The sequence below is a fragment of the Podarcis pityusensis genome (assembly GCF_964106645.2).
Source record: "Podarcis pityusensis genome assembly, chromosome: 3".
Classification (NCBI taxonomy): Eukaryota; Metazoa; Chordata; class Lepidosauria; order Squamata; family Lacertidae; genus Podarcis; species Podarcis pityusensis.
Window position 1 is genome coordinate 51,471,713 of NC_138026.1, and position 22,581 is coordinate 51,494,293.

The following is a 22,581-nucleotide window of genomic DNA, read 5'->3' on the forward strand; positions in this document are numbered from 1 at the left end:
AGGCACTGTCATCCCTTGAGCTGGTTGTAAGTAAGAAAGCAAGCAGGCGGGGCTACCTGAGGGCAGACCTGAGGGTGGTGGGCAGTGCCTAATTCATTGTAATAAACCAGCCTCCAATGAGCCCTGGCCTACCTCACAAGGTTGTTGTGAGGATAAAATGGGGGCATGGAGAACCATGTATGCTTCTTTGAGTTCCTTGGGGGATGATACAATATAATGTAGTTATTTGCAATATCTTGCAAAAACATGAATGAATGAATGAATGAATGAATGTGTGAGACATCAAAGATCAACTGTAAAAGTGCTAATGGGTTAGAGTTAAACCTAGCTCAACTCTGTGGTGAAGGTGCTTCTCCAGACTTACCCTAGAGGTGATGATGAAGCTTGTCAGTTTCACTACTATTTTCAGGTGCTTTGCATGGGAGCTAGATAAATGTTTGATTATTGCATTTATTTATTTATTAAATTTTATCCTGCCCTTCTTCCAAGAGGAGCCCAAAGTGGGATATAAATTTAATAAATAAATAAATTGGCATTAAACTTTCTAGGACTGATGGCTGGAGGCACATTCTTGTTCACACAAGCCTACTCAGATGCTTAGAAAGTTGAAGTAATTTTAATTTGTTTTAGTATTTTAACTTTTGTATGCTTTAAAGTACTGTTGTATTTTTAAATTGATTTTAGTGTTTTATCTATTTGTAAATCGCTTTGATTTTTGTTTTGTTTTTTAGAATCAAGCAGTGTATACATTTCTGAAATAATAAAAGAAAAATAAAAGCAAGTTAAAAGGGCATAGACTTGAATTTTGCCTCTGGGCATCCCTGTTCTTCTGAAACAAAATGTACTGTTCTGTTCTAGCTGAATTCACCTGTTTTTGAAAAGCAGTAGTCAGCTTTCTGAATGTGTATCTGTTGTCTTATAAACCTAGAGCGTATTAGGCATAATTGTTAACCTTTTCATTGAAAATTACAAGGTAGAAAATTGCAAGGTTGCTAATTATGTGTAATGAAGAAATAAAAGAATTCCAACAGCTATTCTGGCAAACTACAAAACAACCTATAAATCATATCACTGTAATTCTCATTATAAAATTAATTTATCAAAATAATTCCTGCTAAAGGGTTAGACAAGGCTAAGTACAAAGTAATAGAAACTGTAAACATCCATTCTTGTTCCAGCCTAGTAAATATAAAATGGATTATATTGAACTGTATGTGTTTCTAATGTAATACAAATGTGATACTGTACACTTGTAACTACATAAATGGTCAATCTGCTGCTTCTAACAGCAATTGTTTGCATGCATTTCATATACGAAGTTTGAAACATTGTGTTAAAAAAACTTTTAATGTCACTGACTAAAGAGGGATTGTTATAAAGCAACAAGTATATAACTTGGCATCTGTTACTTCCAAGTGGTGAGAAATAGAAATCAAAGGACTGTGTTGACCCTGAAGTTGTTTGTCTTTCCTCTGTGACTTGCTTTATTCACTCATATTACAAGCACATTTCTGTGATGGTCTTTTGTATGTAACATGCAGTACAGTGGTGCCTCGCAAGACGAAAAACTTGCTAGACGAAAGGGTTTTGCGTTTTTTGAGTCGTTCCGCAAGATGAATTTCCCTATGGGCTTGCTTCGCAAGACGAAACGTCTTGCGAGTTCTTGCGAGTTTGTTTCCTTTTTCTTAAAGCTGCTAAGCCGTTAATAGCCGCTAAGCCGCTAATAGCCGTGCTTCGCAAGACGAAGAGACTCGCGGAACGGATTAATTTCGTCTTGCGAGGCACCACTGTACAGGAGAGCTGCAGCAGAGCTGTAGTCTGGATTGTACTGTTAGAGCAGATGAGTGTATTATTCTCAGTCAGAAGGAGTGGAGCATACATCAAATAATTAACTTCTCTTGAAAAAGAAGACAGGGTGAATAGGAAAACACTTTTTCCTTAAAGGAGGATAGAAATCTTGTTTTGGGCTCTGCCTTCCAGAGAATGTCAGGATGACTCTGTTGCTCCTGAGCTACTGCTTTGAAGTAGCTTACAAAAAGAGAGAAAGAAGTAGTAGTGGGGGAAAATGTTTTGAAGAGCACTAGGCATTACAGTGGTACCTCGGGTTACAAACGTTTCGGATTACGTGTTTTCAGGTTGCAGACCGCAGGAAACCCAGAAGTACCGGAAAGGGTTACTTCTGGGTTTCGCCGCTCGTGCATGCACAGAAGCGCTAAATCACGCTTCATGCATGCGCAGAGGTGCCAAATCATGTCATGCACGTGCGCAGACATGGCGCTGCAGGTTACGAACGCTGCAGGTTGCAGATGTGCCTCCGTCACGGATTATGTCCACAACCCGAGGTTCCACTGTAGTGGTAATGCCCAATGCTCTGTGGATCATAGATCTATACAGCCTTCTTTTGGTGGTGGTGGGGAGGGGCAACCACATGGGGTAGTGAGAAGACCCCCTGATAGCTCCCCACATGTAGCACCCAGCTTCCTCCCTGTTAAGCAGGGGCCAGCTGCCCAGAGTTTCAAGGAGTTATTTCAGCCCCTCAGGTTTAGAGCTCTGTTCCCTCCTTCAGTGGTCATCAAGGTGCTTCAGAGAAGTAAGAGATGGCATTCAGCACCACCTTTCTTTCTCCACACCTGCTTGGGCAACAGCCTGGGAAAGGACAACCTCTTGTTCTTGGCAGCCCAGCTCCGTGCCTAGCAAAGTGACTAGCAGGACATAATCTACAGTAATGTCCCTTAGCACATGCAAGTTGAGAGTTTGCAAGTGTTGGAGTCCTGGCAATTTCATCAAACTCCAACATCTTCAGTTGGAGGGAGCCTAATCTATCTCTGGTCAGCCAGCAACTATGGGGAAATGTTACATGAATAATCTGGTCAGATGCCAACTTTTACCCATTGTTAAGTTTGGAGACCCCTTCACTGAATCAGCAGTCTGTTGTGGCAAATAGATACACTCATCATTCATGCTAAAGGAGAAGAAAGAGAAGCCCTTTATTGTCAGCAAGCAGTTTCTTTCCCCTGTTGAAGGAAGTTTCTGCCACATATCTGCTGCATTCCCATGAAGGAGAACAGTGGAACTGGCTGCAAAGTGGAGTGTACCCTCCCACATTGGCTTCTGGCAAGCAGAAACACACACACAGTTCTTGCACATAAAATGTATTCTCATTGGCTGGCAGCTGGGCCAGCTCTTTTGTGCAAAGAAGAAAGCCAGACTTGACATTAAGAGGAGATTTACTCCCTGCCTATTTTCCCTGCCTACAATCTTGTATCCTAGACAAGAAGCGTCCTCCTTTCAGATGGCAGCAATAGCACCTGGGCTAGTACTGGTGAGGGAGCAATACCAAGCATAGGCTATCCCTAGTATGGAAGCCTTCAAGCTGAGTCCAGGTAGCTCAGCATACTGTCAGGTCCCATCCCTTCAGTTTGACTATTTTGGGTTGCCATTAATTTAGTCACAGAACTTGACTATTTTGGGTCACCATTAATTTAGTCACAATACTGAAATGTGAAATGGCAGGTGGCACTAAGCAAGGAAATCACGGCCTCAAAGGGGTTTGCTTTGTTTCTGCCTAAATGACAGATTATGTCTTTTTACCCAGAGTATTTTCAGCTGAGTAAAATAAGTTCTAAGTTGGGGACTGGAAAATGGATTACCATGCCCAAGGGTTTATACCTTTTTTAAAAAAAATGGGTAAGGGTTCTGATATCAGAAGTAGTAAAATGGGTATGAATCAAACTTCAGAGGATATGTATCAGAGCCATTGACACTCCACCAAGCCAAGCTATCTCAGAAGGGGAGACCCTTCAGCTCTGCTCCCAGTCAAGTCGTTCCTGTCTGATTAGCAAGCAACAGGCCTCTGGCTCTGCTGACCTGTTACAGTGCTAAGTTTTTAAGTGAAGCAGCTTGTTTCTTTTTAGGCACCTTTTTAGGCACATTGCAGCCAGGTTGTTGGGGGGTTTTTTTTGGCTATGCTTTGACCCAAAGTCTGAAAAGAGCTTAAGGATACATGGTCATTTGTGGCACGGCTTCCTGCACTCAGCTTTTCCTCCCTCCATTTGAAGCAAGAAAGCAGCTGGAGCTTGCCTCAGGCATTTCATTGTGTCTTGGCTAATGTGAGGGAGATGATGTTTAGCAGACCTCAATAAAATGACATAAATGACTTCCAATAAATGTCTGCAACAAGAATATGATTTAATCTGCTGTTAATTTCTGGTGGCTGCTTTTACTTTAAATAATTTTTATAAACTTCTTAGGTCTTTATTGATAATTTGTAACTATTATTTACAATTAAACCATGACTAGGGCTTGAATGTACTATTAAAAATAATGTGGAAAGTACAGATTGAGCAACTATTGTTATTGTCAGCCATTTTGCAGACAAACATCTGTTTAGTATTTCACCCCATTATGCTTTACCACAGTGGAGTAAATTGAGGTAATGGTTTTAGGGGAAGTGAAATCCAGGACAGACTCTAGATCAGGGGTCAGCAAACTTTTTCAGCAGGGGGCCAGTCCACTGTCCCTCAGACCTTGTGGGGCGCCAGACTATATTTTTTGGGGGGAAATGAACAAATTCCTATGCCCCACAAATAAGCCAGAGATTCATTTTAAATAAAAGCACACATTCTACTCATGTAAAAACACCAGGCAGGTCCCACAAATAAGCCAGAGATGCATTTTAAATAAAAGGGCACATTCTACTCATGTAAAAACACACTGATTCCTGAACCATCCACGGGCCAGATTTAGAAGGCAATTGGGCCGGATCTGGCCCCTGGGCCTTAGTTTGCCTACCATGCTCTAGATTATCCTTTCTCTTTCTTGTAATCTTTATTTAACAGGCCATAATGCAATAGCTGCATATCAGATTTTGATATCTACGTAACATATCTCAACCTCTGCTTAATAAATTCCACCATCTTTCTCCACAACACTATAATCTCTAGATTCAACTTTGTCTATTTTGCTATTCTAGAAATCTAGATTTTGTTATGCATCCTGTCTTTCTAAGAAATTACGGTTCTGGCCACAAGTTGTAGCTGGGTGCTAAATTGTATGCTGTTGTGACTACACAATAGAAAAGCAGGCAAATAGTAATCCATGTGATATAATAATAAGGTGGAGAGCCTCCACAATGCTGCTGCTGCCCCTACAAGTGCCCCTATTTTTCAGGGACCATCCTGGATTTACAGAAGCCGTCCTGGTTTCTGATTTGATCCAGGAATGTCCTGCTTTTCCTTAGGACGTCTCTATTTTTATAGGAGAAATGTTGGAGGGTATGCTGCTGGCTGCTTACCTAGATATCTATATTTGTATTTGACTTTATTTACTTGGGAGTTGGGAATTTCAAAAAGGTAGTCAGCCCTGGCCTCCTTGCCCTGCTGCCAAATTTGCTTGTTATCTTGAAGCTTTGCCAGTGGAGCTGAGATATAATAGATATGTGAACTCACAATTTTAATGCTAAATAATTATTTAAACATTTAAGTATAGTGCTGTACTGAGGATATAGTGGCAAACAAAATTTTGCCATATCAGACAAGCTATATTGGTGTTCTAAAGTGTCTTTTTACTACTTCTTCCTGATGCGGTACACTGAACTGCATCAAGTTTTGGTCTAAAACACAAAGGCAAAAATTAGTGGGCACTTTTTTGTAGTAAGATGTAAACCACTTTTTTGTCAAAGTAATGAATAAAACAAACCTATCTTAAAATAAATCAGTAGTAACAAAGTAGTCATAGCAACAAGGCAAAATCAACCAAAATCTTGCAGGAAAATGTATTAGTTTCTCTAAAATCCCAGCAAGGATGTTATTTTTCATCTTTGCTTAGACAGAAGTTTCCAAAGCTTTGGAAACACTTTTGCAAAGATTCTAGTTCTAGTTGCGTCATCCTTACTTTTTTGAAAACAGAGCGGCAAACAATGCTGATTAGTCAAATCTTATGGGGAATAGGAGATTTGGTTTTTCAGATTTGTGAGTTCCACCTGTGAAAGGCTTTAAAGAATCATTGAACTTGGAAGCAAATTGGTAACCAATGTAACTAGAGCAGAACAGGTTAAATATGGACATGACCTTTGATGGAAGACTTGCTACATTTGCATTGCTTGAAGCTTTCAAGGACATCTCCTCTACTGGAAGTTGCAGAAATATGGATTAGTGTAGCAAGTTCTGAGCTACTTGGAGTGGGGGAGAGTATCTGTCTTAAGCAGGCCTGAATACAACAGTAACCCATTCACCCGCTCAGGCAACAGCACCCGATCATGGATAAAACTGCTCCTCTCCAGGGCAGAAATGCTCCCACTAATATAATCTTTGTCTTGTATGGATTCAGTTTCAGGGCAGAGATTGCTTCTCTGAAGAAATATAGACCTGGGTGTCATCTTCTGATGACAGTCAACCCCAAAGCTTCTGAACTTGGTAACTTCACATTCTGTAGATGTTAAGCATTGGAGCTTAAGGCACCTTGGTTAGTCCCAGGTTGCTAACACTGTCCTCAGTAATAAAACTCTTTTGTCTTACTGGGATGCAGCCCTTCAAGCACCAGCCAAATTTTGTAATGGAGCTAAAAGAAATATTTTGGCCTACCATATCAAATGTTGTTGAGAAGTCGAACAAAATGTATCCTCCCTAGTAGATCATGGTCCTCCCTAGTAGATCATGTATCAAGCAGTTTCTGGCACATTGAAAAAGCTGAAGCCAAAACACATAACTCGGGAACGTCTGGAGTTGCTGTGTTATCTTGTGCTCAAATCATTTTGAGAAAGGGAGGTTGAAAACAGGCTCTAGATTGATTTGACTGCCCTTATCTTTAAAAAAAATGTTTATTTAAGAGTAGACAAATCATTGCCTTCTTCAACCCCTGAGAAGTCAACCCTTTCTAAAGAAAGCATTTTCAATTCTGGCAAAAAAATAAATAAATCACGAAATTCTTGGGTAAGGATCCAACTTGTACATGCTGGCCTTCACAACCCCAGTTATCAAATCCACATCTTGGAGAAGTCAAACTGACCTAAGCAATTGTTCTTCATGCTTCTGGTATATAGCTCACATCAACAGTGGAATCAAGTTATATCAAACACAAGAGTAAAATTATGTATTGAAAACTTTCCTGGCAGTTAGAGGATGCATCTAGGCCTCTAGGGATTCCTGCCTGTTTAAGAAATCCCATAGCATCTGCTGGATAAGATTAGAGGAGAAAGCTTTGTTTGACACAATCATTGCCACCTCATATACCTGCTGCTGGACACTCTAGTCTGTTGGATTCAACATGTGTAAAACAGGTCTTTCCTTTTGGGTTGCTATCTTAAGTATATTAAATTATGATGTTCAAATACTCTGGTAAATTTAATTTTGTGCTACATATTTTATTTCCTTTTATATCATTATTTTTATTCTATGTCTCATGCCCTCCAATACGATGCCCCTCTGTTTTATAGCTGCTATCCCTCAATTCTTCATCCACTAATCATAAAATAAGTCCTCTAATTTTAAATTGTATGAGGCATTAATTGGAAAAATATGCTAATATAGTTATAGGCTTCTGAGTACACACACTCTAATATTTTCCCTCTGTTCCCAGCAACTGCTGTTAGCTGCCAGCTGAAATTCAGGCCCCAAAGGACCCAAATCTATTTTTCTCTACACCCTCTGGTGGTCATGATTTGGAAGTATGTGGAGCAACATTTGCAGTAGATATTTAAGATGTTTCCACCATAAAGCAAAAAAATGCGTCTTTTTCTGATGAACATTGAGCATTTTCATGATTGTAAGCATTAATTCAGACAGTTTCCTGTACTACTTGTTGAAGGCACTAGAATGATCCCAGGGAAAGGTTGGACCATATCTTCTGCCTCACCCCATCTGCTGCATATCAGTTCTGCAAGTGAGGATGTAAGTGCCCCAAGGAGCTGGACTGCCGGAATTGCACTTCCAAACCTTGCACTCGAAACTATCATTTAGAATGCCCTATTAACACAAGCACACTCACTGTCCAGCATCTAGATTAGTGGAGTTTTATACAGCTGCTTTATAATGCAAACACACAGCTTTAATACTGCATCATTCTTACTGGTCAGGATCCAAATGTAGCCTTCTGCTAACAGAAGGGATCTTTCCATCTACAGAAGAAAGAACCAGGGAAGAGACTACATTTGCCAGTTTCCCCAAGCCCTTTGGATCCCGTTTGTCAGTGTAAGGGGGTGCATGGGGAACTGACAAATGTTGCCTCCAGTGGTGTGCGATCAGTAGACTAGGGGAACTGGACTAGTCCCCTAAATGTTCCCAGTATATTAGAATATTAAAGCCTGGAGCCTCCTTCCCAAAGTCCATGAAGCTTCTGCCTGACTTAGGGAGGCGTGGTGCTCACGTGCATGACATCGTGCCTCCCCCATTGCTCTCACAAGCTGACATCTCTGGCCCTAACTGTTCCCCTATTAAAAATTTCACAGCACGCCACTGGTTGTCTCCCCACTGGTTGGAGCAAGGTTAGGACCCAAGCCTCTGAGTTTACTACCTTAATTTAATTAGAGACAAAACAGAATGATTAAACAGTGGGAGTGAAAGGGAATATTGGAAGAATATATCTCTGGCCTCAGAGTACATACATCAGATCTATAAAATAGTGTGCTTTTGTCACTGATGTGGTTGTTGAAATTATGTCAGTAAGTGGGAAGGAAATTCCTATTGTTAGGGAAGTGATGAAGATGTGCTGGATTGCAACACCTTTCAGCCCTAATCAGTGTGGCTAGTGGTCAGGGATGATGGGAATTAGCATAGGAAGCTGCTTTATATTGGGTCAGGCCATCTAGCTCAGTATTGTCTACATTGACTAGCAACTTCTATCATACAGTCTTCTGTTTTTGTATAATACAAATTTTAATATAATTTAACATAATTGATCAAGACTGCTCATCTAATATGCCTATAATTCCAGTTGCTGGGGAATCACAAGTGGGGAGAGTGCTCTGGTCCTGCTTGAGGGTTTCCCACAGGCATCTGGTTGTTCACTGTGAGAACAACATGCTGGAGTAGAAGGGCCATTGGCCTGATCCAGCAGGTTCTTCTTAGGCTGTTAGTTTGCACAACAGTACCCAGAGTTCAACTTGAAGTTTTCCTGAGGTTTTTCAAACTGGTGGTTAAACAAAATGCTGGTTAGTAGTTTGTTTTACTTATAAGATTTCTTTCTGTGTTCCTTTAAAACTAGTTATAATTGCACTATATGCTATTTTGTCATGTAATGAAACCTGCCATATTAAGTTAACTGTTCTATTCTTAATCTTTTCTACAGCTTGGGTTGGTTCCCTGTCCATGGGAATGATCTTCTTCTGTTCTCCCATAGTCAGTGTATTTACCAACCTATTTGGCTGCCGGAAAGTAGCTGTTGTTGGAGCAGCAGTGGCACTTGTTGGGCTTTTGTCAAGCTCATTTGTAAGGTAAGAATACACATTCCACTGACTTTTCTGAATGCACATGGCCTTTGGCAGTGTATCTTAATTTAGACCATTTTGGCTGACCGAAGATATATGATACCTCCTGGCATCCTGATCATATATCCTGAAGATACCACCACTACATAGCTTTTATTTGCAGACCTTACCATATATTCTTTATAGATAGTGAGCACATGGCATGGTGGCTTATGCTGCACCTCTCTTCTGACATAGACAAGGCAGTATTATGTGCTACAAAATATTTGAAAGGCAGCCTTTTGAGTATTAAACTGTCATCTATGATAATCAAGTATTAAGCTCAATATGTCCAGGAGGAAAGCAAGAAAGTAAAGTTCAAGTGTCTACTCAAGGTTCTATCAAACAAAATTTAAATGTAAGAAATATTCTGTGGCCTTATGATTTTCTAAACTGACTAAGTGGACCAGAAATAATTAACATAAAAGAATGATATTTGGCATTTATGTAGTACTTTGGAGGGTTAAAATCATTTCACATAGATTACTTCAATAATCTTTTATAAGAATGTCTAGGTTTCTTGCCTATGGTCCTGTAGTATGTTCAAAGCAGTAATGAGATTTTTAACTGGGTATGGAGCTGTGAACCAGCCCCTTTCTTTGCTGCTCATTCTTGCAAGACAAGATAATTCATACACTGGGCTGCACAGATAGTGCACCAAGGAAAGAGCCAGCATAATGGCTACCAATGACTACTAGTTACGATGGCTAAATCTTATCTCCGGTATTGGAGCTAGTATGTCCCTGGATACCAGCTGTTGGGGAAGCTGAAAGGAAGAGTGCTGTTGCACTCATGTCTGTCATATGGCATTCCCATAGGCATTGGGTTGGTCACTGTGGGAAACAGAATGCTGGACTAAATAGCTTTGGACTGATCCACAGGGCTGGTCTTAAGCTCTTAATAAAATAAGAGGCATTCATGTTTTCCAATGATGGAACCCTGTAGACCTCTTTATTGCCAGATAGTGTGTCTTTCCATTGATAAGCACCTTGTATATGGGAGAGATTTCTGATGGAGAAGACAAAATGGAGAAGAGGTTAGTGGTGGTGTTATGGTATCCCTGAAAGGAATATTTCTTGCTTATTTGAGCAGATTTTTAGAAGGGAGAACAGACTTGCCTTCTATTACCTTATGCCACATGCTAGGCATAAGCAGTTTGGTTATATTAGTGTCTTGCTTCCCCCACTTTTTTCCCTCCCCACTAGATTTGTGAAGAAACATCTTAGATGTGGCTGTCTGCTTTTCTTCTACCAAACACAACTCTGTGCTTTTTTAATCTCTGTTTTAATGAGTCATAAGGTCTAGATAAATATTAACCAGTATTTAATGCTACTTCCTCACTTATTAATGATGATGGCCTTGAATGAGTCTGTTGTACTGGAACATGCTCTAAAAGCTTTCAGTAAAATTAATATGCAGAAATATACTTTTCCAACCAAATTTAATTATCTTTGAATATTTAGTAGAGATAATGTATTATTATTTTAAATAACATTGATTTATCCTGCACAGAGAGTTCTTGTTTCTTAAAACCTTACTAATTATTGATATACCTATTTTTGTTAACTAAACATAAATATTGGTTTCTTATTTTTACTGATGCCTCTCCTATGTTTTGTAGCTATTATAGAACAATGGAAAAAAGCAGGTTTATGATGTTTATAATAGTACAGTGGTACCTCAGGTTAAGTACTTAATTCGTTCCGGAGGTCTGTACTTAACCTGAAACTGTTCTTAACCTGAAGCACCACTTTAGCTAATGGGGCCTCCTGCTGTTGCCGCGCCGCTGGAGCCCGATTTCTGTTCTCATCCTGAAGCAAAGTTCTTAGCCTGAAGCACTATTTCTGGGTTAGCGGAGTGTGTAACCTGAAGCGTATGTAACCCGAGGTATCACTGTACATTAATCTTGATAGAACACACACATTGGATCCAGAGAACTGTGCAACTACCGTGTACACAAGGGAGCTTGAATTAGTTTTTGTTTTTAAAATAGCAATTCCCCTATGCTTGCCACATGACAAATTTCATTTGAAACTGAGGTTATGTTATTTTTAAAATGTTAATTTCCAACAGCGGAGGGACTATTCAAAGCAATCTGTGAAAGAACTTGAGAATCGAACAAGGGAGGTGTTATTGGAAGAAAAAAAAATGTTTTTAAACAATCCAGTCTTCATGCCCAAGTTCATGTGTGCACCTAAAGTTGTGCATCAGTCACATCTGTATTTTTTGGCATAAGTATTTTTTCCACCTCCAGGAACTTAGTAAAGCAAATAAGAGTTCAACAGCTGCAGATGAAGTTTTTAATAAATTTCTCTGATAATCTATTTGCTCTTCAAGGAGAAGATAAGATGTGGGTAGCTTGCTTTTCAGAAACAAAGCATACAGAATTGTGGTTTCAATACATATTGTTCAGAGAGAACTCTTCCAGTTTTCCATTACGTGTATTAAACTAGGGAGATAAGTCCATTAACACAGCTTCTGTTTTAGATCAACCATAGCTTGTCTTGTTGTTCAAGCCTCTACAAACTTGTGCTTATTCTTAACTATGGCTTGCTAGTTTACTGGATCACAACCTACCCCACAAACCTGCAAATCAAATGAAGTCACATTTGAAGACCTCCCTCATTCTGTCACCGTGAGATGACGTGGGCCTTAGTAGTGTCCCAGTTGCGGAACTCCAACTCAAAGGAGGTTAAACTGATACCTGTTGCCTTTTAGACAGAAATTAAAATGCTATTATACTGCCAGATTCTTAGTATATATTAATCTTCCTAACTATCATTTTACTTCAACTCTTAATGCTATCTTGTTTTTATGTGCATTTAGTGCTTACTGTTTTAAACAAGCTTGGGATCCCTTCTTAGGGACAGAAGGTAGCATAAAGTGTTTTTATAAGGAAAAATAAAAGAAATATGCAGAACATAACTGTTAACTTTTTCTGTTTTATTGTAGCTCACTTGGACCTCTATACTTCACTTATGGAATCTTATTTGGCTGTGGTTGCTCATTTACCTATCAGCCATCCCTGGTCATTTTGGGGCATTATTTCAAGAAGCGCCTGGGACTGGTGAATGGCATTGTCACTGCTGGCAGCAGCTTGTTTACTGTAACACTGCCCTTTCTTTTAACTGTACTGATTGACTCAGTTGGCTTATACAACACTTTCCGGATCCTGTGCATTTTTGTGTTCGTTCTCTTCCTGGCTGGTTTTACTTACAAACCTCTCATTCCCAGTGCCAAAGAAAATGGGGAAAAGAGCAAGTCCACATTTCCTCCTGCAAAAAATATTTTTAATTTTTCCATTTTTAAAATTAAGAGTTATCTAATCTGGGCTATTGGGATCCCAGCTGCCTTATTTGGATACTTCATACCTTATGTGCACCTAGTAAGTAAACTTATTTCTCTCTCTCATGTAGATAGATAGATATATTATTCTAAAGGAATATAAGAAATAGATACATTTTAAGTCCAAATGAAGAAGATCCCAGGAACAAATATTTAAATCCTATATAACCTTGAACAGGAATATGTAAATATAAACTGCAGTTAATCTATGTATGATTAAAACAGAATTCTTCTGGTATAGAAGACCTGGTTATTTTAACTTAGTAGTTCTTTGTCTGGCTCTTAGCAGAATCTATTATAATTGAGTACATTCTGTCATGCCTCCTGTTGTTTTCAACCAAACAATTGTTTTATTCAAGGCTTTGTGAAACTTTTAGATAAATCATACAGCAATTTCCAGAGGGGTAGCTGTGTTAGTCTTTTGCAGTTTATATATTTAGCTCTAGGCTCTACAACTTGCAGAAGTTATGAGCCTTCTCTTTAGCAATTTTGTATTTATTTAAAAGGCTATGCATCCTCTTCATTTTATACACGTTTTATTAAATTTGGACATTTTTATATTGATTTAATAAGCCAAGTGATACACAGTTGCTTTGCATCTGTATGCAACCCCTTTGTACAAGTCATGATTAAGTAAAGAAGTCTCTTATTAATCATAGTTTCCTGTTTCATCGGAATTGGGGAACAATTGTTATCAGCTTTGGAACAAGGTGCCTGTGAGAAAGTCCTATTAAATTCAGTGAAGTGTGCTCAGTTAGGTGGGTTTAGAATTGCAGACTAAATCTGGAGGATAGCTCCCAATATTTGGGCAGGAAGGATGGATCTGCTTTTGTGTGTCCAGTCCTTAGCACAAAGGCTATGAGACAAATAAGTCATTCATACACGCGCACACACGCACACACACACACACACACACACACACAATATTCCTGGGTCATTACTTAAAATATTAACTCTGATTTCATTTGAAAATCACGTTTTGTAAAACCCTAGCAAGAAATATAAATCGTTTTTATGGAATCGGTTATATTTGAAGAGTTTACAATCTCCAAAAAGCACATTTAAAGTATTTTCTGCCCCTCCCTTTGTTTCTGGTAAGTGCTGGGAGAATGCATCCCTTTGTTGTTCGGTATTATGATTGCCAATATTGTGGTACTTAATCTATTGAAGAAGCATGTGAAGCCTATGGGGTAAGGTTTTTGTATGTAAAACGTAGGACAGATGGTGAGAGAATTTACGTTGTTCTTGCTTTTCTGCATCACAACAGAACTGGCAGCATGTAGATGCATCTACAACTCAATGTGTTGAGTTCTACTGCATTCCCCCTTCTCTCTCTTACCCCATTTTCCTCCCCTCCTCCCATTTTTTCATCTATTCTGTCTGGTTTATTTCTTACTAATAACTGGCTGCTTGTTCTAGTAGCCTTCTAACATGGGGAAATGAAGGTGTGTTGGGCCAAGTTGTTTGCTACAAATTGGAAAAAAATAAAATCTTAGGAAGCAGTGACAAAACCAACATGGGGAGCATGAGACCCAAACTCTATTCTCAATAGACAGAGCACATTGAAGTGTGTTTTGCAGACTCCAATCCATTGGCAGAAGGAAGCATTCATGTACAGGTGTTCAGTACACTTAGGAAAAACCCCAAGCAGAAGTCTACTTCAGATTTTACTGCAGTATGATGTGATATTTTGAACGTTTGCTTACATCGATGCTTAAATAATTTACAATGTCTTTGTTTCCTCCTTTGCAAATTTATGTCTTTGGTGTTGACTTGATATATAATACAATGCAATGTCTTGTAAACTGGATAAATCATTTGAGCTGGCAGCTGTGGCTTCTTTAGAGAATATCCTTGCTCATTTTTGAAGTATTGAAATTGTTTGTGGTAGGGATCTCTGTTTCTGAATAAGTGCAACTTCAATTTTGTGAATTTCATAGGTTTGCATCTAGTGTTTGATAAAAAAGGGTGCTAGATAAACCTAAGGGGACCTCTTGGTTTCAGTGTTTGTCCTACCTTCTATATATCTCATATTTCCTGCATGGTCTTTTTTTTTTTTTTTTTTGTAAATGGGTATGCTTTGGGTATTGATCAAGACTTTTTATATATCCACGTATCTTTTCTAAAATTGAATTTGTACTAGGAAATAGAAATGAGGTCAGCCTGCTCATGAGGTGCATTGAAGGCCTAACTCAGGCAAGAAATAGTAGTTCCGAATAGATTGCCTTGTGCCCTAACTACTGATGATTGGTGGCATCAGGGGAAACAGCTCCAGGATGCTGCAAGGCAAATGCAATGTGTGCAGACACCCTGTGACTGTGCCGTGACATCTCCATATTGGTGATGCTCTTGAGCAGGCACAGGCAAACTCTGGCCCTCCAGATGTTTGGGACTACAATTCCCATCATCCCTGACCACTGGTCCTGTTAGCTAGGGATGATGGGAATTGTAGTCCCAAACATCTGGAGGGCCAGAGTTTGCCTATGCCTGCTCAAGAGCAATGACTAGGAAACCTGCTCACAGTGGACATCTGCTATCAATTTGGAGCTGAAAGACAACCTGATAATAGACAGAGGTAGCTAGCTTGTTCAGCTAGGGCTGTGAATAAGGCTACTCCATTGAAAAACACCAGTAGCATTATGTATAATGATGAAAACTCATACCTGAAACATTGCTAACGTTGCTTGTCTAACCCCATCTTAACCTTCAGTGTCTGGATTCTCAACAAGTTGTCATTAATGAACTATTGACCCCCCCCCCCAAAAAAAACCTTCAGACTAAATTCCTGAAGTTCAACTTTAGATTGCTTGGAAAAGATTATAAAACAATTTACTTGCCTTTGGATTTACCTCTCCTGTGTCTGCCCCTGCCCAGTGCCTAAGTTTAAAATTGGAGGACTGTAGCAACTTTGGTATGTGCTTTAGAGGGCTGCTGGAGCTGGAGAACAACCAAAGAAAAGTAGAGAACCCCTGCCCCTGTAAACACACATACCTTCCAATTGCCAGAGAGGCCCTTTGGATCCAGCCTTAAATAATACTTGGCAATATCTTTTTTTAAAAAGGAAGAATGACTTTGTGGATATTTTACCCAAAATGCAGAGCACTGTGTGTCAAACTTACTGTGATCTTCAAAACAAGTGTCTAGGGCACAACCCAGTCTTGGCAAGCATAGGTTCCAAATTCTGTATGAATTTATGAATTAACTCCTAATTTACTTTTACTGAGTTAAGCATTTACTGAGCATTTTGCATAATTGTCTCGATAACAACTAGCTGCTTTAAAACAGTGTTTTCTATGTCTGTATAAAAATAAGTTTGATTATCTTTTTAGATATTCTCAAGTATGACTGTTAAATATAATATTTATTCCCACTATCCTCCTCTTGTGTACTTTCCCCTCTTTCTCTCTTTCTGTTTCTTCTTCATCCATGCCACCTTCTACACATTTTTTCCTATCCAAAGTTAATATGGTACCTGTGTATTACAGTGCCATCTTGATTTTTAGCTGGACATTTTCTAAGGCACCAGATCTTCAGTGGCTCCTGTGTGCTGTACTTGCTTTTCTAATCTTTACATTTATCTTCCTTCAGATCTCAACTTCTGCTGCAATTTGACTGCCCAGGTTAGTGAATTTCCCCCCCTTTATACTGCATTTCTTACTATGCATTTCTTATCTCTTCTTTGCACTTGTCAATATTGACCTGGCAGTCTAGCCCCTTTACTTCCATCTGAAAGTGATACATTATAGATGTTCATTTTAAAAATGTCAGGAAACTATTTTCCCCTCCACAGAACAGTACTCTCTTTAACAGTGCTCTGCCGTGTTTGCACCAGGCCAAACTGGTGATTGTTCATCATAATTATCAGTGACTACTTATCGGTGCTATTTTTGTTGGCATATAGAAATATTCTTCTCTTGAAACTTCTATAAAATATTGGAAGAGGGAAAGGGCAGAAGAGCAAAAGGAATGTGAGGCATGAATGTTAAATGCAACGAGGCAGTAGACATATAAAATGTTGGCTGACATCAAATATTATTTCTCATGATAGATCATTTTACTTCCTTGTTCCAGGGATTTAGAGCAAGAATAATAATAATAATAATATTTATTTTCATCAGCCACTAGCCAAAGCCATAGCAATAAAATAAAATAAAATGTACTGGAGATAGAGGTAAAAACTTAACTATACAAAATACATTCTGGAAGTTTACATCAATAATCAAATAATAGAACTTATTCGAATTGCCCCTGCTAATTTTTTTGCAGTTTTTGCTGTCACCTGATTATCTTGATCTGCTAGAAGAAAGGACACAGTAGCAATGGTTGAGGGACCTGGTATGAATAGTAGTAGAGGGGTAATAACCTCATTCCTCAAATCTTTATAAAGAATTCAAGTTAGAAACACATGAGCTACTGATTCAATACTGCCATCTCTACATGGACATAACTCTTTTTCCAGCGGAATTTTTTGAAATCAACCCTCAAGTACAGCTGAAGGGAGTATATTTAATCTTGTGTAAGTGAAAGCTCATCTGTATTTTGGAATTGTTAAATTTTGCAAATAGGGTGCCAACGTGTCAAAACGACTAGGTGGGAAATAATCATACCATGGACAAAATTTCTTTATCATGGCCAAATCATTCTGTCGCTCAATATCATATAGGCACCATCTAATAAAATTATTTGCTTTACTGAAACTCAGTGTTAATAACTGTTGTGGTGATAAACGAGAAAAGTAAAGCTTTTGGTTGACAATTTTGCGATACTAAGGGTAGTAGACTGGTGGGGTTTAAATTCAGCTGAAGCCAATAACTGAATGTCCTACACCAAATTTGTAATTCAACAGAGGGGAAATTAGGCTCCAAGCGCAATGAAGCATTTGGAAAACAGGATGAAACAGAAAAAAAAATGCCTTAGGAACTTAGATTGAACAGCTTCTGTAGATACAAGGTGAGCTCCTGTCCAAAGCTGAGCTCCATATAAATAACTGTGCTAGAAGTTTAGCTTGAAACACTTTTAATTGCTGATGGTATGTGATTGCCACCTTTTGTATGCACTTTGAGACACGTTTTTCTTTGCATATTTCTGATGTGCTCCCCATGACTCTGTTGACTGAAAAATAAGGCTGAGGTATTTTAAGACTTTAACTTGTTCGATCAACTGATTATCCATATACTCTAAACTTGTGGCTTAGAGCAAGTTACAGCAAGTTAATCCAAACTGGTTAGGGATTTAATTTTTAAAGCACAATCCTATGCATGTATGCTCAGAAGTATGCCCCAGTGAGTTCAGTAGGACTTACTGCAAGTTAACTGTATATGATCACAGCCTGAATCCCCCATGGCCATACCCAGTTCATCATCCATTGTATTACTTTCCACATGAATCTATGTTATAATCAAATTACTCATTCTCTTGAGGCTGTGATCCTTAATGTGAATCCACATGTAGCATGTATATAAGCTTAATGACAGTGCAGTGAGCTTCACAAATGCAATGAAGTTTCTGACCCCTTTCCACCCAAATGGAAGCTGAAACTATGCTACCGTATTGGCCCAAATATAAGCTGTACCTTTACAATTGGAGGGGGGGGGAAAGAAAAAAAGAAAAAATACTGGAATATAAACCGCTCTATTCCTCACTGCTCCTGGCTGCATACTAGACCGGGGGCAGGGGAGCTGCACTTGGTTGCCGGTGGCCTCACAGAGTGATATAATAGCTTTGATGTCACTCTGTACAAAACATTAAAATAGTGCTGCTTTTACAATGTTTATTTATGAGCCTCTTTTGTTATCTAATACCAAAATTAGTGCAAAGGACCAATGAATGGTATTAACCTTAGGGTTATTGAAAAGGCTGAGTACACACACTTCCAAAGTCGTCATTCATTTATATTTAATAATTTCTGTATTGCGTTTCAAGAGTAAAATTCTTCCCAACGCAGTTCACATAACCTGCAACAATAAAATAGAGTAAATAACATTTAAAAGCATTTCAAGAAAATAATCCTATATTATTAAAATAAGAAATCTAGCATGGTGCAAGGCAATTAGATTCCCAGTCATTGTTAGTTTTTGTAAGACTAGATAAATAGATCTTGAAAATATCCAGGGATGGGGCCAAATATCTAATGGGATAGTATTCCACAATTGTGCATCCACTGCTAAAAAAATCCCTGGCCCGTGTGCTTGGCAAACTAATTTACTTTGCTTGTGGGGATCTCAACAGAACATCCTCTTAAGGCACAGGCAAACTTGTACTGGTATAGTCAATCCTTTTAAGTTACCTGATCCCAAACTGTTCAGGGCTTTAAAGGTCATGACCAGCACTTTAAACTGGGCCTGGAAACACACTGGCAATCAGTGCAACTATACAATATTTGTATAATGGGTAGCATTCAATGCACTTGTTCCATTAACACAAGGATTTATATTTGTACCACAGAACTTTCCCTCCCTCCCTCCAGTTGGGATAACCCCTTAAACAGATTTAGGGGTTCTGCAGGTAAGCAGGGAGTTCCACTGCATATGCATGAATCCTGCTGACAGAACGAGTTACTAGTGCTACATTGAATGCAACTCAATATGCTGCTTACCTGGTTCTAGCCTGGAGTTGTGGCCACATTTTTTACCAGTTGAGGTTTCCAAACAGTCTTTAAAGGTAGCCCAACATATTGTATTATAGAATGTATTATAGTGTTTTATATAATACACAGAGTATATTACAGTGGCCCATTTGGGATGTCAGTAGCGCATGGATAACTGTGACAATCCCCATTCTCTTTAGTTTGTCACAGCCGTCAGATCAGCCTAAGCTGATGAAAGGTACTTCTGGCCACAGCAGCCACCTGAGCTTCCCCAAGTCATGCTGAGTCGAAGAGTATACCCAAGTATTTTAGGAGGTGTGCAACACAGTCCAAGACCGGTTGTAATCCTCTATCCAGAATAGTCTCTTTCCTTACCCACAACACTTCAATTTTAGATGGATTAAGTTCCACCTTGTTCACCTTTATTCTGTCCAATCTAGCTATCAGCCATTGGTTCAGTACTTCAGAAACCTGCCTACAGGCTAGCTCAATACATTTTGCTGCCAAAGGCAAAGGAAAAGATGGTGCCCTCCCCAAGGCACATGCAGAGGCAAAGGTGGATTTAGGGGAGTGCAACCACTAAATAGTTTGGTTGCACTAGGTGTGGAGCCTGTGGGGGTTGTGCACCATATTTTGGTGTTGCACAGGGCATTATTGAAATTTGAGACCCCAAGGATTGCCACTGGCAGAAGCCAATTTGACTGGTAGTTGAATCTTACTCCAATACTGGTAAGAGGACAGTATCTTCCACCACAGATGAGGGCAGCAGGCTAGCACAGGGGGTACAGGGCAGGCCACATGGCACACACAGCTCTGCCCCCTCCCACACCTCAGCATCTCCCCCCTGAGGCAGCTGTATCACTCAGCCTCATAGGGTTGGCCTTGCCTGCCTGGGATTAGCCGCTGGAAAAGAGAAATAGAGCTGTGTGTCATCTACATATTTATGATTCTTCAGTCTAAAGCTCTAGATTATTTCTCCCTGCATTTTCATGTAGAAGTTAAACAGCATATGTGACATTGTGGAATCTTAAGACACCGGAAAGGCTAAGGGGTGGAACAGAAGTCCCTCAGCATGTTTAATTAAATGTAGGATTTATAACCACAGCAGTTTTATTTCTGGCTATTAGTACACAATTTTATTACACTCTTGAACTCCCCAGAAATATAAGCTATGAGTAGGGGCATGAAGAGTATATATTCCTTAAGTTAATGTACTTTGAAAGTCTTGAGTTCAGCATTCAAAAGTAGCTAATTTTGAATGGAACAGAAATGGGCAAGTTGACATGTACCTGGTGTTTGATATTACAGTGTGTGTGTGTGTGTGTGTGTGTGTGTGTGTGTATAGCCACCTTATTTTCTCATTAAACAGCATTATAAAGAACATTAGAAACTGCCTTATACTGAGTCAGTTCATCTGTCTTGGTATTGTTTACTCCAGGTATAGGGAATTTGTAGCCTTTCAGATGTTGGATTATAAATCCTATCATCCATTAGCCATGCTGGCAGGACCTGATGGGAATTGGGAATTGGGAGTCCAACAATATCTGGAGGGCCAGAGGTTTCTTATTTCTGGTCTATACTTCCTGGCATTAGCTCATCAATTTCAGACAGAAATTTTCTCAATCCAACCTGGGACATTTCATGCAAAGCATATAGTCTGGGCTGGATTAAGACCTTTAGAGGCCCTAAGCACTTAAAAGATTTTGGTGTCATATATATATATAAATATAAACAATAATAATAAAAAATATTTTTTGAAATGAAACAAAACCTACAGAAAATTGAAAAATAATGTTTATTTTTGTATATTTTTATAAATAATGCTTTGTTGTTGTTCAGCCGTGCCATATGGTCCATGGTAAATTTGGCAAAGCTCTGGTGCCCTCTATTTCCTACTGTTGATAAGGGAGCAGTATTAATTGTGTTAGTTTTCACTCTCTAAATGACTGAGTATATACTTCTAGAAGACTAAATAAGTGGAGTTCTAATTGCTGCAAATTATCACCAGTGGTGACTGGAAGCGAGAGACTGGCACACACCAGCTAATAGTATAAAATCAGTTGCATTTAAGATGTATAGAGTACTGTTACCTTTATAAATGATTCATTTGCATGATAACAGTTAAAACAAATAGTGTCTTTAGTGCTTTTCTGTGTGTACATTTCTTGCAGATGTTAACATTAGTGGTAAATCACTGACTTTAGAAGTACAGTGGTGCCTCGCAAGACGAAATTAATCCATTCCGCGAGAGTCTTCGTCTAGCGGTTTTTTCGTCTTGCGAAGCAACCCTATTAGCGGCTTAACGGATTAGCGCAATTAGCGGTTTAGCGGCTATTAAAGGCTTATTGGCTTATCGGATTAGCTGCTAAAAGGCTATTAAAGGCTTAGCGGCTTAGATAAAGGGGGGGAAAGCGAAAAAAAAATCTCAAGACTCGCAAGACATTTTCGTCTTGCGAAGCAAGCCCATAGGGAAATTCGTCCTGCGAAGCAACTCAAAAACGGAAAACCCTTTCGTCTAGCGGGTTTTCCGTCTTGCGAGGCATTCGTCTTGCGGGGCACCACTGTACTGTCAAAAACCATTGTACATACAGAACCACAATGATCCAAGTTTGGGTAGTTAATAGGATATAACCAAGCTTCTCCCAGACTCCTGTGTGTAGTCTTAAGTGGGTCTTAGCAATAATAATAATAATAATAATAATAATAATAATAATAATGTGATGTTATTTTCTTCTGTTGGTTGTGGGGTGACTCTGGTACAAGATTTATGATATGGGTGAAGTTAAGTCTTTTTGAAGTGCCACTTGCTTCCTTTTGGAATTTAAAAGCAGGATCAGTTAGCCTTACTAGTACCCTTTCTTTGGTCTAGAGTGAGTGTACTAGGTAACAAACTGTCATTTTTCCTTCAGAGTTCCTCCAGATGTTGCTGAACTACAACTCCCATAATCTCTGGCTACTGACCATGCTTGTTGGGGCTGATGGAAATTGTAGTTCAACAACATCTGGAGGGTCAAAGGTTCCTCACATCTGATTTACCTAATCCCTCTTCCAAGGACTTTAGAGTGATATATATAGCTCTTCCCCTTATTAGTCCTTTCAACAATTCTGTGAGAGGCAATGAACAATTGGCTTGATGGGCAAACAGAGATCTAGACCAGTATTGTAACCTAAGCCACAAATTCTTAAACTG

At 39.2% G+C, this 22,581-nt stretch overlaps 1 protein-coding gene across 1 annotated transcript in view; it reads left to right on the forward strand.

The window, feature by feature from the left end:
- SLC16A10 (solute carrier family 16 member 10) overlaps window positions 1-22,581 on the forward strand; it is a 41,241-nt gene that overhangs the window by 10,427 nt on the left and 8,233 nt on the right. The window contains exons 2-3 of the mRNA XM_081000404.1: window positions 9,283-9,427; window positions 12,413-12,845. Coding sequence (XP_080856530.1) covers window positions 9,283-9,427; window positions 12,413-12,845 — 578 coding nt within the window. The remainder of the gene's footprint in view (window positions 1-9,282; window positions 9,428-12,412; window positions 12,846-22,581) is intronic.